At 36.4% G+C, this 18,172-nt stretch overlaps 2 protein-coding genes across 2 annotated transcripts; one reads left to right on the top strand and one right to left on the bottom strand.

Moving 5' to 3' along the window:
• Positions 1-565: 565 nt before the first annotated feature.
• LOC123544560 (uncharacterized) lies at positions 566-7,457 on the bottom strand. The gene is made up of 7 exons (XM_053518089.1): positions 7,433-7,457; positions 6,126-6,239; positions 4,135-4,396; positions 3,527-3,629; positions 1,981-2,100; positions 1,232-1,372; positions 566-625 (listed from the first exon to the last, which is right to left on the bottom strand). Exons 1-7 carry the CDS (start codon positions 7,455-7,457, stop codon positions 566-568), a joined length of 825 nt encoding a protein of 274 aa, XP_053374064.1.
• A 351-nt stretch (positions 7,458-7,808) lies between these two features.
• LOC123555383 (uncharacterized) lies at positions 7,809-13,353 on the top strand. Its single transcript, XM_053518088.1, has 4 exons — positions 7,809-8,096; positions 10,770-10,959; positions 11,467-11,585; positions 13,200-13,353. Exons 1-4 carry the CDS (start codon positions 7,809-7,811, stop codon positions 13,236-13,238), a joined length of 636 nt encoding a protein of 211 aa, XP_053374063.1. The 3' UTR covers positions 13,239-13,353.
• The last annotated feature ends 4,819 nt before the right edge of the window (positions 13,354-18,172 follow it).

Raw genomic sequence — 18,172 nt, 5'->3', positions numbered from 1 at the left:
ATAAGATGCTGAATATTCTAGATTGAATCTTGTTGAGTGCGATATGCCCTAGGCTTGCAAAATCCAAGATAACAGAGTACGAAATCAAAGATCTAGCCACTGTTGTAATGACCCTTTTATTATTAACCTTCACCTTATTGATTGTTTATCTGTTATCATACAAAATCTTAACGGTTTGATGATTTTAAAATGAAATGAGTGGTGTTTTTGTGTTCGCTATTTAAATGAATGTGTCAGGTCATGCACATTCAATGAAAGAAGTCCGTGAGCATACAATACAAAAGGTACAATACGGTTTTTTTCTGCCTTGTCATGTTTACTTATGAAATACAATCCAAATTTTTAACAGAATTTATATAGGTTATATAATAAAACATCATAAGTAAAGTACAGAAATCACTCCGTTTACGTAATACATCGGGATTTTATTGCTCTTATTAGTTTTTTTTTCATTTCACGATGTTTCCGAGTAAGTTAGGAAAATATTTCTTTCTATGTAGCAATAGAATAAATTGCATAATTTGAACCATTTTCATAGAGGACAATTAAGCCTAATACTAAAGTTCTACGCCTTGTGGTTCTGGACAGCAAGATATTTTTCCTTTCTGTTGCCATTGGAAACAGGCTAGTGCGTGGAATTCATTCTTTTAACAATCTTAAAATAGAGCCATACAATGATCATTCCTGTGAAGTTTCATCCAAATTGAACTGGTTCTTAAGGAGAAGAACTTGTTTAAAGGAAAGTGCGGATAGACGGACGCCGGACGGATGGACGGACGCCAGAAGGTGAGCGGTCACAATAGCTCACTCTGATCCTTTGGCTCAAGTGAGTTAAAACAAACTCTCGTTCTAGTTTCAAGTTACATTGATTTAACATACATTGCTATTTTTACGGTTTGTTGATGATGACAACATTCATGTACGCTTACAATCCAAGTTCCTTATATGAGCCGTGCCATGGGAAAACCAACATAGTGGGTGTGCGACCAGCATGGATCCAGACCAGCCTGCGCATCCGCGCAGTCTGATCAGGCTCCATGCTGTTCGTTTTTAAAGCCTATTGGAATTGGAGAAACTGTTAGCGAACAGCATGGATCCTGACCAGACTGCGCGGATGCGCAGGCTGGTCTGGATCCATGCTGGTCGCACACCCACTATGTTGGTTTTCCCATGGCACGGCTTATATCTTTTGCTTATAAATTACGAAAAATAGATTTTTCGACATGCATACATCATTTGCCTTAACAGGAATACTTTTCCCTGCTCCTGCTGTTCTCTCATAATTCTGGAATATCTCTTCAACCAAAGCATACTCTTCTGCCGAGTACTTTGCAATGGACACAATTGTTGTACACGTTTCTGGTGACACCTCCTGTAGTAGGGAATACAAGTAGTTGCATATTATCATAGGGACATATCAAGACAAGTAGAAAAAATGTGCACCCGATAACTATGACTTACAGACATTCATGATATGAAATGTTTTTAATCACTAAAAGTGATTACTTTGATGTTCTTCGTTAATCACCTCTTAAAAGAATGTATCTGTTCATGTGAAATTTCATTATTTTCAGTCTATTTGAAGCTTAATCCACTATAATGTATTTTCCAAGTATACAACATACAGTATGTCAATCAAACTATTTGGAATAGATTAGTTTCTCTTGTCCCCCAGTTTAATAATTAGTTATAATGGAACTTCCTCACACACACAAATATATCACATTTTCTCGAAATATGTAAGCAAATAGTACTGTATGTTGGTTATGTTTACATAATTGACCAACTTTAGCGGATTATGCCTTATCATGTTTCTGAATGTACATATTTACCATAATATGAGCCGTGCCATGGGAAAATCAACATAGTGGGTTTGCGACCTGCATGGATCCAGACCAGCCAGCGCATCCGCGCAGTCTGGTCGGGATCCATGCTGTTCGCTAACAGTTTTTCTAATTCCATTATGCTTTAAAAGTGAACAGCATGGATCCTTTTATACTTCACCTGAAGTGTAACTTCAGTGAGCATTTTACTCACAGCTTGGCTCAGTTTACTTTCATCTACAACTTCTGTAAGTTTCCTTGCCTGGTATACCTTATCCTGAAGCATAAATGTTATGCTATAAAGGAATTTCATTATATAAAATCCTAAAAAAGTCACATTTTGGAAGAGTAAGTGAATATAAGTTACAACTAGAAGATGATTTTGTAAAAAAGCGCATTTCACCCCCACTGCATAGTCGTAGTTACTGACCGGAAATGGTTTCCCATGTTTAACCCCCTGTGACCTTGACCTTTAATAGAGTGACCCTAAAATAAATAGGGGTTATCTCCTCTGCATGACCAATCATCCTATGAAGTTCCAACATTCTGGGTCAGGTGGTTCTCAAGTTACAGACCGGAAACGGTTTTCCAAGTTCAGACTCCTCTGACCTTGAGCTTTAACTAAGTGACCCCAGAATCAATAAGAGTCATCTACTCTGCATGTGCAGTCATCCTATGAGGTTTCAACATTCTGGGTCAAGTGGTTCTCAAGTTATTGATCGGAAATGGTTTTTCATATTCAGGCCTCAGTGACCTTGACCTGTAATAGAGTGGCTCCAAAATCAATAGGAGTCATCTACTCTGCATGACCAATCATCCTATGAAGTTTCAACATTCTGGGTCAAGTAGTTCTCAAGTTACTGACCGGAAATCGTTTTCCTTGTTCGGGTCCCGGTGACCCTGACCTTTCATGCAGTGACCCCAAAATTAATAGAGTCATTTACTCTGCATGTCCAACCATCCTATGAAGTTTCAACATTCTGGGTCAAGTGGTTCTCAAGTTACTGATCGGAAATGGTTTTCCATGTTCAGACCACTGTGACCTTAAAGTTTAACTGAGTGAACCCAAAATCAATAGCGGTCATCTACTCTGCATGACCAATCATCCTATGAAGTTTCAACATTCCGGGTCAAGTGGTTCTCAGGTTACTGACCGGAAATGGTTTTCTTTGTTCGGGCCCCCATGACCTTGACCTTTAACGCAGTGACCCCAAAGTCAATAGGAGTCATCTACTGTGCATGTCCAATCATCCTATGAAGTTTCAACATTCTGGGTTAAGTGATTCTCAAGTTATTGATCGGAAATGGTTTTCCATGTTCAGGCCCCTGTGACCTTGACCTTTGACGGAGTGACCCAAAAAACAATAGAGGTCGTCTACTCCATAAGTCCTGCCACCCTATGAAGTTTGAAGGTTCTAGGTCAAATGGTTCTCCAGTTATTGATCGGAAATGAAGTGTGACGTACGGACGGACAGGGCAAAAACAATATGTCTCCCCAAGAGGTGGGTGGGGAGGGGGAGATATAATTCGTGTTTGAGGATTTTAGAAGCCCATGCATTTGCGTTACAGAATCCTAGTATAATGATTTAAAACATTAAATTCAAACAAAACTGTAAATGCAGACGAAATCAAAATAATTTCATGTAAACAGACTTGTTACATTCGAATTCTTAAAAATTACTGTTCAATTTCGTTTGTCATACCTGGAATGTGACAGGAAGCGTTTTCAGTTTTGAATTGTGTGTGTTGGCGATTGATCTGATTTCGTCGTCAGTGACTCCTACAAATACTTCCACTTTAACATTTCTGGAAACAAGCAAGAAAAAGACCAACATAATGCACATATTAATACGATACGTTTTAAACTGTTCTCAAGTATTTATACAGATCTGTATTCATCAACGTTTAAAGTAAGAAATTTAGGCTTATGAAAATATCTACTATAATTTTGTCAACAGCATATTCATACAGTACTGCTATTTCGCTACTTCACATTAACATTCCTTGAAAGATTCCCTGTCATCAGTGAAAGGATTTGCTTCACATTTTTATGCTTTTGGGAATTTTGACATAGGCAGATACCTTGATGTACTTTAGTGAGGCTACGGACATGCCATGTGAAGTCCTCCAGCTAGGTTGAAATGGAACCGGGACATTATTTGAGCACAGCTACCAAATTATTATAGTTTCGACTGCCCATATATAAGCATGTTCAGGATTTTCCTTTCTTACAAACCAGATGATTACCCTGAAACCCTGGTTGAAATGTTTGTCAGCTATACGATGGATTTGTATTTCATAAGAAACGTACCTCTGTATTCCTGTTTCTTCCTGAAGTTCTCGAAGAGCAACTAGCATATGATTTCCACCAACCACATAAAACTGGTAATTCATTATATGTGCTTCATTGAAGTCATTGTTGGGTAAAATCACTGGAAGAATAGTGGGTAGTATCATGGACCCGTCTATGACCATCGAAGATTTGATGTCTTTTACCCATTCTTGTCTTATCCGTCGCACTCTGTATTTATCCGGGCAGTGGTTGAGTTGTTTCAGATCAACAGTAAATACACCTAATGGAAATATGCACATAAATGATTATCAGCTATGAAACCAAGGATACAGGCTAAGAAATTACGTGTATGTTTCCTTAAAACGTATAGTAGTTAGAAAAAGTTCTAAAAAGAAAGCCGTTCGATTGATTTTATTTTTATTATTATTTCTTGAAATCGGAATGCAAGAAAAAGATACTGTCACTGGTTATAGGTGCAGATGGAAATATCCGATGAAAGAATCTTATATTACCGTCAGCGTTTAGTACACAAAGACGTGACGTCGCCAAGCATAATGTTTGACGTTCCGCTAGATGGCATTGAATTACGCCTTAAAGGAGTTCATCACTATATTTTGTGCGCAGCTCAATCGCGCAACAAGTAAACAAAGTTCAGGATTCGCCCGACGCCGATAGTGCATAATTGCCGGATATGCAGCGCACTTGCGCAAAAAATATCGTATATTCTGACAAGATAGGTAGTATATATTTTACCTTTAAAAATGATGGTGTTTCATTGGAGGAGTAGTCTTAGGAAGTGCTCGAATCGAATACATTGTGGACAGCCAAGTTAAATTATTTCGTCCAGTACGTAATGATTCAGCCGACTCCAAGTCACATAAAATTCCAGAAAATCTTAACGTAGATCTATCTCCTTCAAGTTCAGATGTGACTTGCTAAAAATGTTGTTATACTTTTTGTGCCCCATCCCGGATTTCACGTAGTAAGACCAGAGTTATGGCCCTTGACAGTCAAAATGTACATAAAGGGTCTAAACATTTGTGTCCCATGTACCTCAAAAGTATATGCGCCAAGAGTCATGAAACCATGCAAGAATTAAATTCAGCATGCGAAGTTGTGCACCAGTGCTTTTATTTGAGGTTGCACTCAGTAAAAACAGATTTATGACCCTTGACGTAGTCAAATATATACGTAAATGGCATGTGAAAGCTTGTGTAGCACGTTTCTCAAAACCTAGCATGCGATAGGAGCATGCCGATTTCAATAGAAGGCAAAATGATACATACTGAAACGCGGTAGAGTAAAAGTAAGCATTTTGCCGTTGAGAAAAGGCCTAGGAAAGGAAAAAAAGATTAGCACTATTTATATTTTGTCTTCTAGACCAGCGCAGGCTTACATTCAATTTGGTAGTGATCAGCCTTGTAATTCCTAAAAATAGCTTCCGGTTGGGCATGCGCACATACAATTATAATGCTTACCTACTTCCTTAAATCAAATTAAGGCAAATGCCGGTCAAAAGTAAGGATAAAAAAATTATGACAGTCAAGAAGAATAATTATTAGCCATACTTCAATAAATCAGGAATTTTTTTTCGTCGTAATGTTGTTTTTTTTTTTTTTTCGTTTTTTTCAGAAAGAAAATAATCAATATTCGAAGAAACATTTTCATAATGGCGGATATTCAAAAAAACAAAAAAAAAAAAAAAAAAAAAAAAAAAAAAAAAAAACGATCTTGCAATCTTAAATTCATATTAAAATTTAATATTCGCATGAAGGACAATATCTTGAATATCATGACATCATTTGCGAAACTAAAATACCTCTAAAACGTCCTTGAATGATGTAAAATACGCCTGCTTTGCACTACGTTTTGTGAAACATCGATGGTTGTAATTTTACCATATTTTCACTTTTTAATTATTTCAAAAAGCTAGAATCGAGGTTAGATTTGATAGTGGGATTAAACAGTACCATTAAAATTTAATTGTCTCCTAGTCTGTTAAATGTTACCTTTTGATTTTGAAGCAAACGACGGAGGAGCTAGCGTGGTTTTTGTTCCTGGCATGTTCTCCGCTCCCTCGATTACCAACTGTGTAGACTTTCTAACTTTAGGCACTGGTTCTCCTGAAAAACAATGAATGAACTAATTTAAGTTAAGTTAGATTTGAATTGAAAATGGGCATTTTTGCTAATTGCAGAATTTCACAGCTGTTAATTCGACTTGTGCAATGATTATTAAGAGTTGTACTTTCTCGCCTTTCCATACGAAATGAACGTCAAAATTTTCAATGGAAAAGAATAGGGCTAATGTAAATATCTACGAATATCAGAACTATTTAGTACCTAGAAAGGGTTTTTTTTCTGACCGGAATGCCCAGCTTTTCGTTCATTATTTTCACAAAACTGATAGCATTACTGCAGTCATCTTCTACGTCCTGAAGAAGTAGACCCTTTTCAAAAAGTTTCAAGCTTAACAGCTTTCCATTCTTCGAATTCTCAAACATAATCTGAAATGGAAAGAAAACTGTCAACAATGTTTCTTTGAGCATAAAAGTAACATGTAAACCATTGCAAAAATTCCAAATGGATACCTTTTTGCTTCAGAACACATATCTTTATTTGACTCAAAAGTGCAGGATATATGTTTGATAAACGTTTAGATAGTTCTGCACGTTTTGAAAAACTGAAAAATTACCCGGAAAAGGAAAATCATCATCATTTTATGAAATAATGGCAATCAGTTTTAATGCGTTTTATTATATCACTCGGGTTGTGCCATGATTCCTCTGCATCTAAATTCCAAACAATTATTTCATTTAATGAAAAATCACTGTTTGGGATATATTATGATGACAGGGTGATATGACGGACACAAAAAAGATCCTATTAACCTTTGACTTCTAAGTATGACCTTGACCTTGGAGCTAAGGATCTGGGTCTTACATTGATTATGATTAACATTTATGCCAAGATATTTCAAAGTCTCTTCATGGACGGCAGAGTTATGGGCCGGACACAAGAATAGATGTTGTTAACATTTGACCTCTAAGTGTGACCTTAACCTTGGAGGTAGGGGTATGGGTCTTGCACATGACACATCGTTTTATTAAGATAAACATTTATGCTAAGTAATTTCAAAATCTCTTGATAAATCGAAAAGTTACGAACCGGACACAAAACAGAACCTATTAACGTTTGACTTCTAAGTGTGACCTTAAACTTGGAGCTAGGGGTCTGGACGTCGTCTCATTAAGTTAAATATAACATTTAAGCTTATAGTAACCACTCTCGAGTCCGCTTCCTGAAAAACTCAGTACCAGTTGATGTCATATGAGAAGTCATGGTCGTCAGGCTCGAACCCATGATCCCTGGATTGAGCGGCCGACACCTTATCCACTAGACCACAGCTCCCGAAATTGCATGCGCATTTAATCTACAGACTAAATGTAGACTCTACAACGAATTTTAACTGCATATAAATATGCAAAGCTATTTCAAAATCTCACCATGAATAGCAGAGTTACAGCCCGGCCAAGAATTTACAAAGTTACGGACAGACGGACGGACGGACGCACAGAGCGATTTTAATATGCCCACCTTCGGGGGCATAAAATCTAGAAAATATAATTGAGTTATAAATAAATAAACATCTAAAATTATCAATTTTTTGTTGTAATTCACGAAATAGATGTGATGATAATTCACGAAATAGATTATATTAAACCTGTATCATTGTTTAGTTTCAGCAGGAAGTTGCATCACAGCAATGCTAACACACTTACACAGTTAATGGACATTTGGAGTGGTAGTCAAAGTCCGGGCCTATTCGGGTACAAACTTGAAGAAACATATGATTTTGTGTCATGGATGTCACCATACCTAAATGACATAGAGGGTCATTCCAAACCACATGCATACAAAATTTGTAGAAACGAAATTGGAGAGGTTGTATTGTTATGGAAGGCATGGCCAACAGATGCTGTAAGCATCTTTTTTTATATATATATAATATGAAGATAGATGAATGTTTTCAAGTATGAAACGATGGTTTCATTTCCTTAACCGCTACACATGATAAACAAAGCTGTACATATTAACATCATCAATAAATGCTTTGCGCTAAGCGTTCGTATTCCCTGATTATGAGCGAAAATGTTTTTTAAGATTAATGCACAATGCCTTAAACATGATTCGGCTGAAGACCTATTCACCGATTTAAATCTGAATTGCGATACTTCCTTGTCTGCTTTAACTTATCACGTGTTGATTTATAATGCAGGAGCACATGGTGTTTTGTCATAATATAGTTATTGTTTTGTTGTTTTTAGCTCACCTGAGCATGCTCAGGTGAGTTATTGTGATCGCTCGATGTCCGTCGTCTGTCGTCTGTCAACATTCAGCTTGTGTATGCGATAGAGGCTTGTTCTTCAATTGATCGTCATTAAATTTGATCAGAATAGTTGCCGCGATGATATCTAGGCCAAGTTTGAATATGGGTTACCTGGGGTCAAAACTAGGTCAAAAGGTCAAATCAAAGAAAAATCTTGTGTATGCAGTTGAGACTGCATTTTACACCCGATCTTCATGAAATATGATCAGAATGTTTGTCTGGATAAAACCTAGGTCGAGTCTGAATATGGGTTATCAAGGGTCAAAAACTAGGTCACCCGGTCAAATTAAGAAAACCCTTGTGTACGCAATAGGGGCTGTATTTTACACTGGATATTCATAAAAAAATTGTCCGAATAAGTGCCTTGATAAAATATAGGTCAAGTTAGAATATTGGTCATCTGGGGTCAATAACTAGATCACTAGGTCAACTCAAAGAGAAACCTTATGTATGCGATAGAGGCTGTATTTTTCGATTGATCTTCATGAAATTTGGTCAGAATTGCCTTGATCAAGTTAAGGTCTTGCTTGAATATGGGTTATCTGGGATCAAAAGCTAGGTCACTAGGTCAAATCATAGAAAAACCTTGTGTATGCAATGGGGACTGCATTTTATACCGGATCTTCATGAAATTTGAGCAGAATGTTTATGTGGATGCAATCTAGGTCAAGTTCGAATATGGCTTATCTGGGGTCAAAAGCTATGTCACCTGCACAAATCAAAGAGAAACCTTAAAACGCAACAGGGTGTGCATTTTACACTAGACATTCATAAAAATTGATCAAAATGATAGCCTTGATGAAATCTAGGTCACATTCGAATATCGGTCATCAGGGAACAAAAATTAGGTCAGTAGGACAAATCAAAGAAAAACACTCTGTATGCGATAGAGGTTGTATTTTTCAATCGAGGTTCATGAAATTTTGTCAGAATAATTGCCTTAATAACATCTAGGTAAAGTTTGAATATGAATTATCTGGAATCAAAAACTAGGTCACTAAAATCAAAGAAAATTCTTGTGTAAGCAATAGGCACTGCATTTTACACCCGATCTTCATGACATTTGATCAGAATGTTTGTCTGGATGCAAAATAGTTAACAAATAATCAAGGCCTTCGAGTGGTTTATCGTCTAATTTACCACGGTTCAGAGTTCAGATGTGTAGGAATTGAACCACGAGAGCGTTAGCCCAATTGGTTAAATACTGAAGCATCTGAACGATGAACCGTGGTAAATTAGACGATAAATCACAAGAAGACCTTTATTGTTTTCATTCCGATAGCTCACTGACATATTTTAATAAATATTATGCTGGATTTCATTTACCCGAGAAGTAATGTATCGGTCGTCATGTGGCAATTTGACGTCATAATGCTGTCTTACCGGTCCGCGCGTCAACCGTTGTTTATCGCAGAATATACAGAGCTTGATTTCCTCCTTTGTTTAACTGGAAATCAAACCGAGTCATGCTAGAACTTAAGTTTGAATATGGGTTATCTGGGGTCAAAAACTAGGTCACCTGCAAAAATGAAAGAAAACCAACTAGTACGCAATATGGGGCTGCATTTTACAATGCATGTTAATAAAATTTAGTCAGACTAGCTGCCTTGATGAAATCTAGGTCAAGTTTGAATATGGATAATCTGTGGTCAAAAACTAGGTCGCAAGGACAAATAAAAAAAAACATGTATGCAATTGGACACTGGATCTTCATGAAATTTGATTACATTTTTTGTCTTGATGACTTATAGGTCAGGTTTGAATTTTGGTCATGTTGGGTCAGATACTAGTTCATCCAGTCAAATCAAAGGAAAAGCTTGAAAACACTTTAGAGGCCACATTGTTGACCATTTCTTTATGAAATTTGGTCAAAATGTTTACACTGTTGTTTAAAGTCTTGTATGATTTCGAATGTGGATCGTGTGAGGTCAAAAACTAGGTCATTAGGTGAAATCAAAGGAAAAGCTTATATACACTCTAGAGTTCATTTTTTTCATTCTTCCTGAAACTTTGTCAGAATATTTTTTTTATGGAATCTTGGACAAGCACGAGTCTTGGTCATTTGGGGTTAAAAACTAGGTCAAATCAAAGAAAATTCTTATTTACCCTCAAGATGTTTGGTCCAATCTTAATGAAAACTGGTCAGAATACTTGTTACTATGAAAACACGTTTACACTGTTATGGTGTGTTATTCAGATGAGCGACCCAGGGTCATCGTGGCCCTCTTGTTTTATGTACACGTGAAGTATTTCTTATATCTTAGGAATGGAATTACTGTGCAGGAAGTGGTGGGATAGGAATTTTGACTGAGAAACCAAAGGGACTTCCGACGAATGCCAAAACAAACAAAATAACAACAGATAGACTTAAAGCAGACTTGTCGAAGAACGAAAGGTTTTTTAAAAAAGATGAACTAAGTTGGTGGTCAAACTTCTTTGATGAGATTGAAGAAGGTATTTAAAACGCTTTGAAACAAAATATTTCTTAACTACGTGCTACCACCTAAATTCAAAGAAATGTTAATTACACTTAGGAGGGAGACAGACATAGATATCTATAAGGCAGTTACCAAGCATAACTTTAAACTGCAACGGGGATTTGGTATCATTTGGGCGTGACTTTCTTCAGTCCGTTTGCTTGTTGCTTTTAATGCAGTTCCTTTTACTTGGGTAACAGTTACATTCAGTACAGGACTTTTAGAATGCGTAGTTGACAAAACGCTGATAGTGTCTTTTAGATTAAAATGTTTACTTGGTAAAGCTGGTTGGCTCTCCTTGTAAATGTTTCGTCATACGCTGTTAAAGTTGGATCTTTTAGTATTGATAAATCAGTTTTATAAGTAGCTAAAATGATTGGCAGTCCTGCAACAACATAGCACAATTACGAAGTACTATCATAATTTAGACTGATTGGTATGCAAAAGCATTTTCTTTCATGACATGCAAAATATTTTCTTCCAGATAAAGAGCAACTTACAGCACCTCTTGAGGAGTTGAGAAAAATTGAAAAAACAGAAATACGACATGCGTTGACAGATAACGTTGATGAATGTTACTCTGATGATGAAATTCCAATACAGGTATATAAGATTTACACACTATACACATTAACAGAGTGAAATTATCAGGTATACTAAATGTTCACGAATATACACTAACTTTATGTCATAAACTTCTAACGAGGTAGATTGTAATAACCTTTGACTGACAATTATTACAGTGTCGTTCATTGCTGAGCGGCTGAAATCATTTTCATTGTTAAGTTTACATTAATCTAATTTATTTTTACCACTGGCTTAAATTGCACTTGAATGTTAAGCTAAATTTAACAACAAACTTACAATTCTATATATTGAGTACATGGAAGCCTTTAGCAGGTTCCAGTCAAAAAGTAATTATTTATGAATCAATCCTAAATATATTTCACAAGGGCGTAGCCCGAATGAATTAATCGTACTTGGACATATAAAATGTATATACAATATCATTTCGATTCTAAGACATGTTTATGTATTCAAGCGGATGAATTAGGAGAAGCATTGTATGACGCAAAGTAAAGTAAAATGTGACATGATTTTGTTTTAAGAGCGTTAAGTTATAGGAAGTAACACATTCTACATAATAATCTGGGAGTGCGTACACGCCTAAAGAGTTATTTGCTTCGTCTAATAACTAGTACAATGTGTGGGTAAATTAAGTGTAACACTATTCCGATATTTCATTTCTATTCTGAAAGGTATTTTATCAAAAAGAAAGAAAAACAAAACAAGATCAAGTGGATTAGCACTCTTTTTGATGCCTGCATGACACCAGACAGTATGTCGAAATGACGTATCATTTATATTTCAACTGAAACAGCAAAAACTAGATTAAACATTTTTATTCTGGTTATCGTGCTAAGCCCTGTTAAGGGCACACATTGAATGCAGCCCCATAATTGCATGTATGCTGCTAAAAATATGGCATAAATTACATAGTAGAATCTACCTGTTCATTAAAAAATATGTATAATTATATCTCATTTAGTGATTTGTTGTTTAAATAAAGTCATTGTTTGGATTTCTGATGTGATGCCATTATATCACAAGGGAGCAGCCCAAGTGATACAATAATACACATACAAACGGCAATGATTTTTTTTAAATAGCAACTCACTAAATGAGATATATTATTTCAATTATGTCTGTTACCAACATCTTTGAAGATATTAACCTAATATTTGCCATTTCGGCGCGCTTTTCTTTTGTTACGTTTGACAATGTATAGAAAAAAACGTGTTTTAACGTTATTACTGCACAAAAATAGGTTATACCTTCGCGAAATAATTTCACGAGGGCATAGCCTTTGTGAATTATTCTTTGGACGTTTTACCAATTTTGAGTGAATTAGATCTAATTTAAGTAAAACACGACTTTGCTATACATTATTTCGATTCTAATAAAATTATGCTCTTAATAAAAAAACGGTAGAAAAAATAGTAGCGCTCAATCTTGGTCGTAACAAAAACATTGACATCGTCGCACGGTAACGTGACGTCATTTTAGTGTAAGGATGCATTAACAGAAACAAGCATATTAGAATTCATAAAACAGTTTCAGGCTTCTATGTTCAATACAGAAAAGACTTTGGCCGTGTTAGAAAGACTTTCAGTTCAATCCGAAAATGTGTTGATTTTGTTCTTATATAAATTGCAGGTGACGCTGAAAAGGAGAAGATACACTAAAGAAGTTTAACGTGAAGCAGCAAAGGAAAAAAAGTGTATCAGATGTGCAGAAATACCTTAACAGTTACATTTAGTACATGTATATTGCTATATCTTTCATAAATCAAAATAAAAATACACCATGACATATTTTTGTTATGTTTTCTGATCCTTTGGGACCATAACCCCAATAAATAAATATCAATTCATTACATGTTTTCAGTGAATGATCAAAATATTACAGAAATATATATATATTTTTTTTTTCTCTGGTAGGAAACCATAAAATGGTTATATTTAGTCAAAACATGGAATAAAAAAGAAGGTTTGTTGGTTTTACAAACAAGATCAAAATATCGTTCACATCCTATAATTTCAATTGTGACGACTTCAATCTTACACTGAAAAAAAAAACAACAAACAAATATTTACATACAATATTCCCTACATAATACAGTTCCGCTTTTAAATTAGCTGGTGTTAAAGAGCGAGAGGGATGTTGCACATTTAAAACAGACTGGATTGCACCAGAACCTGTTATTTTGAATGCTTCCGTTTTACCTTTCCTAATGAAATTCTTGTATAGTATCTATATCTAAATACAATATATATAATATATAAATAGAGCAGTCACATTTCAATAAACAGTTAATATTACGGAACCTGAAACTTTGAAATACCCTTTATACGTTCGTGCAGAATCAGTTCTTCTGAAGACATATATTCCACGGAATATTTTTAGGCCATGATTATGACAGGCCAGATAATATTATAAATTGAACTAAATCACAAATACAATATATATTCCGTGGAATATGTGGAGAATGTATTTTATGCTCGATAGGGCACAGTCAATAAATTCAGCGGAATATGTTAACAAATTTGGTATAATATCTGGGTTCCTTTCGATAACTGGCCAGATCCCGTCATGCATCGCACAGTTTTGGCCCCCAAAATGTGCTATTTTCGGCTTGTGAAAATAACAGAGACAACATTTTGCAATCAACTTTAATCAAACTTGCACACAGCTTGTATTGGCATAATATCTCGGTTCCTTTCGATGACTGGCCAGATCCCATTTACCATTTTACAGACAGAACATTGGATATATTTAAATGTTATTTAGCTAATCGAACACAGACTCTAGAAGTAAAGAAGCTGCATTCCAAAAGAATGACAGTACAATCAGGTGTCCCGCAAGGATCCATACTTCTTACTCCCCTTCTTTTCCTGATATATATCAATGACATGGCGTTAATTTCAAATACTACCAACATTGATCTATATGCCGATGACTCCACCCTACATAAATCCGCCGGCAGTATTACAAAAATTCAGTCTGAACTTCAGTATAGCCTAAATAGTGTCCATAATTGGTGTAAAATAAATAACATGTCACTTCATCCTTCAAAAACAAAATGTATGGTATTGAGCACTAGAGTCAAAATAAAACATACTAAAAAACTTGAGTTAATTCTAGACGGTTCGGTCATTGAAAATGTGAAGTATCAGAAAGTTCTAGGTGTATATATCGATGAAACTCTGTCTTGGCAATCCCACGTTAGTACCGTGGCCAATAAACTAAACTCAAAAATTGCTCTACTTAGAAGAATTGCATTTTTCTTAACAGATGAGATGAAACTATTGTATTACAATGCATATATTATGTCAACCATGGAGTATTGTTGCAATGTCTGGGGACTTTGTCACAAATCGGACACTGATAAAATTACATCTTTGCAGAGACGCGCTATAAAATAATTACAAATCAAAGTGTAGCAACTTTGATGAAGTATTAAGAAATTCAAACCTTCTAAATCTTTTTTTGAGAAACAGGTTGCCTAATACCATATTTCAATTTGTTCTAATGCCCAAAAGGGTAAAAAACATTGTCCTATTCATTTCAAAGATTGAAAAAACATTTAGTTACAAATGACCATTGCAATTCTCCCTTTCTAATAAAAACTCAAATATATATTCTATTAGAAATTTAAAAAGAACTCTGTACAAATTTAGCTTAAACATGATAAAAATTTTATGGAATTCACTTCTTCTTACAATTTAAATTCATACTAATAATATAAATCTACTTTTCAATCAAAATTAAAGAATTTTTTTTGTAATGATCTTAATAGCATTTTAAATTTTTACTGTAATTTTACAAAAATTATTTTTACATTGATTTAAAACTTCTTTATTCGTTTTCAAATAATTTATATTCTGATATTCTAATTTTGAAAATGTTATTATCATTATGGAAATTTCTTTTTTGAATGTATCTTAATTGTCCATGTTGTAAAATCTTATTGACGCTTAATGTCATTCAAAAATAGCTATTGTTATTATTTACCGCTTTATTTGGAGACTTCTTTATCCGCCACATTTTTTTGAGACATCTTTGTCGAGAAAATATTTAAGCAAAAAAATTCTGAAAATATACATATTTTGTATAAATTTAAAATTTTAAATTTTGACTGTGATTGGTGATTTTTTTGTGGAATGCCTATAAAAGTTTTAGGCCATACTGGAATAGTTTGATAAAACCCATCCCTGTATTTTACATCAGTAGCCACCTTAGAAATAACCGATTTAATTATCTTCTTACGAACGAATCTTACCCCGATGAGCACGAACATCTTATCCGTGCGGGTCTTATTTGAGTCCACAACACTTCGGCCCAACAAGTGAATTTATGTTAAAATGAAAAAATCTTGAACAAACATTTCCACCTATAATAGGATTCTTCATTTTAAATTTACAAATACTTTAGTCATGAAACTGGTAAACTGGGTAGTTTCTAATTTTGGTTGGGTATAACCGTCGAGAAAACACATTTAGGTCAAGGGCGACTTTCCAGCTTTGAGGGGAGAAGAATGTGCCCTTTCCGTTGCATTACAACATTCACGCCAGAGGTCAAACCCTTAACACCACCCCACCTTCCCCTATGCCATAGATGGCTTTCTTCACATGAAGAATTTCCCAAAACGATCCAATAGGCTCGAACCCACATCGATATAAAGGTCATTTTTGTTAGAAAGTCAACAAAACCTTAATCACTGGCAGGAGGCCCTCAAAATATAAACATTTTTTCCATGTTGTAATATGAAAAAAAATTATTGAGCAACATGTTTCCTACATATTAAGTTTAGGATTTGTTTGTTTTGTTTTGGTTTTAAATACCCTGATTTTGAACCTGTATTCATCATGGAACGGGTAAAATTTAAAGTTAAAAGCTTACCAACGTGTTCCTGGATTCTAAAAAACCCGTGTAGTACAAAACTCCTGAAGCAGTGAAGAACCCCACATGAACCGTAAAGGTAAGAACGGAATGATTTAGAACCAGGTCCATTAAAACCCCTTACAAAAAACATACGCACCGCCGAGGATAGAACATAAACCCCCCGCAGAAGAACCCCCATGATCCATAGACCCTGCGCTAACTCTCTGATCTTGAACGGTCCTATAAGGTAGGCTTAAAAATGATAGGAAGTAACCACGTAGATAGAAATTTAAACCCCGGCCAGCATATAACCCTCGTATACATAGAGTGACAGCGTAAAACCGGTATAACATTTTGGAAGGTACCAGTAAAAAACGAACATTAACCCGCGAAGAGTTGATGTAAACAAAACCTGATAAAACCGGTTGCCATTTAACGTGATCGGAGAATAAGACTTGAAGGTTGAAGAGCAACATGATGAATTAATGCACATATACCCCCAAATGATGACATTAACTCCGAGTGTCACTTTGAAAATCCCAGGTGATGACATTAGAACCCATTAAAGCTAAAACTTCTATAAGGAACCGTCTATCTTTAATTTGGGCCCAGTAAGAACTAATGTTAGAACCCGGTAGCTTAACCCCTGATAGACTGAACACCGTGCAGATCCGTAGTAAGAACCCCGGTGGTAGGCATTAGAACCCCGGTGACAGCAGTAAGAACCCCGGTGATAGGCATTAGAATCCCGGTGGACAGCAGTAAGAACCCCGGTGATAGGCATTAGAACCCCGGTGACAGCAGTAAGAACCCCGGTGATAGGCATTAGAACCCCGGTGACAGCAGTAAGAACCCCGGTGATAGGCATTAGAACCCCGGTGACAGCAGTAAGAACTCCGGTGATAGCATTAGAACCCGGTTTGACAGCAGTAAGAACCGGTGATAGGCATTAGAACCCGGTGACAACAGTAAGAACCCGGTGATAGGCATTTAGAACTCCGGTGACAGCAGAAGAACCCCGGTGATAGGCATTAGAACCCCGGTGACAGCAGTAAGAACCCCGGTGATAGGCATTAGAACCCCGGTGACAGCAGTAAGAACCCCGGTGATAGGCATTAGAACCCCGGTGACAGCAGTAAGAACCCCGGTGATAGGCATTAGAACCCCGGTGACAGCAGTAAGAACCCCGGTGATAGGCATTAAAACCCCCGGGGGACAGCAGTAAGAACCCGGTGATAGGCATTAGAACCCGGTGACAGCAGTAAGAACCCCGGTGATAGGCATTAGAACCCCGGTGACAGCAGTAAGAACCCCGGTGATAGGCATTAGAACCCCGGTGACAGCAGTAAGAACTCCGGTGATAGGCATTAGAACCCCGGTGACAGCAGTAAGAACCCCGGTGATAGACATTAGAACCCCGGTGACAGCAGTAAGAACTCCGGTGATAGACATTAGAACCCCGGTGACAGCAGTAAGAACTCCGGTGATAGACATTAGAACCCCGGTGACAGCAGTAAGAACTCCGGTGATAGGCATTAGAACCCCGGTGAAAAGTCCCGGTAAGGGAAACCCCGGTGATAGACATTAGAACCCCGGTGACAGCAGTAAAACCCCGGTGATAGACATTAGAACCCCGTGACAGCAGTAAAACCCCCAGTGATAGACATTAGAAGCCCGGTGACAGCAGTAAGAATCCGTGATAGACATTAGAACCCGGTGAAACAGTAAGAACTCCGGTGATAGCA

Source organism: Mercenaria mercenaria, chromosome 11, assembly GCF_021730395.1.
Source record: "Mercenaria mercenaria strain notata chromosome 11, MADL_Memer_1, whole genome shotgun sequence".
In the NCBI taxonomy this organism is placed as follows: Eukaryota; Metazoa; Mollusca; class Bivalvia; order Venerida; family Veneridae; genus Mercenaria; species Mercenaria mercenaria.
The sequence above is the reverse complement of the archived record's forward strand: the minus strand, read 5'-3'. Positions and strand labels throughout refer to the sequence as shown.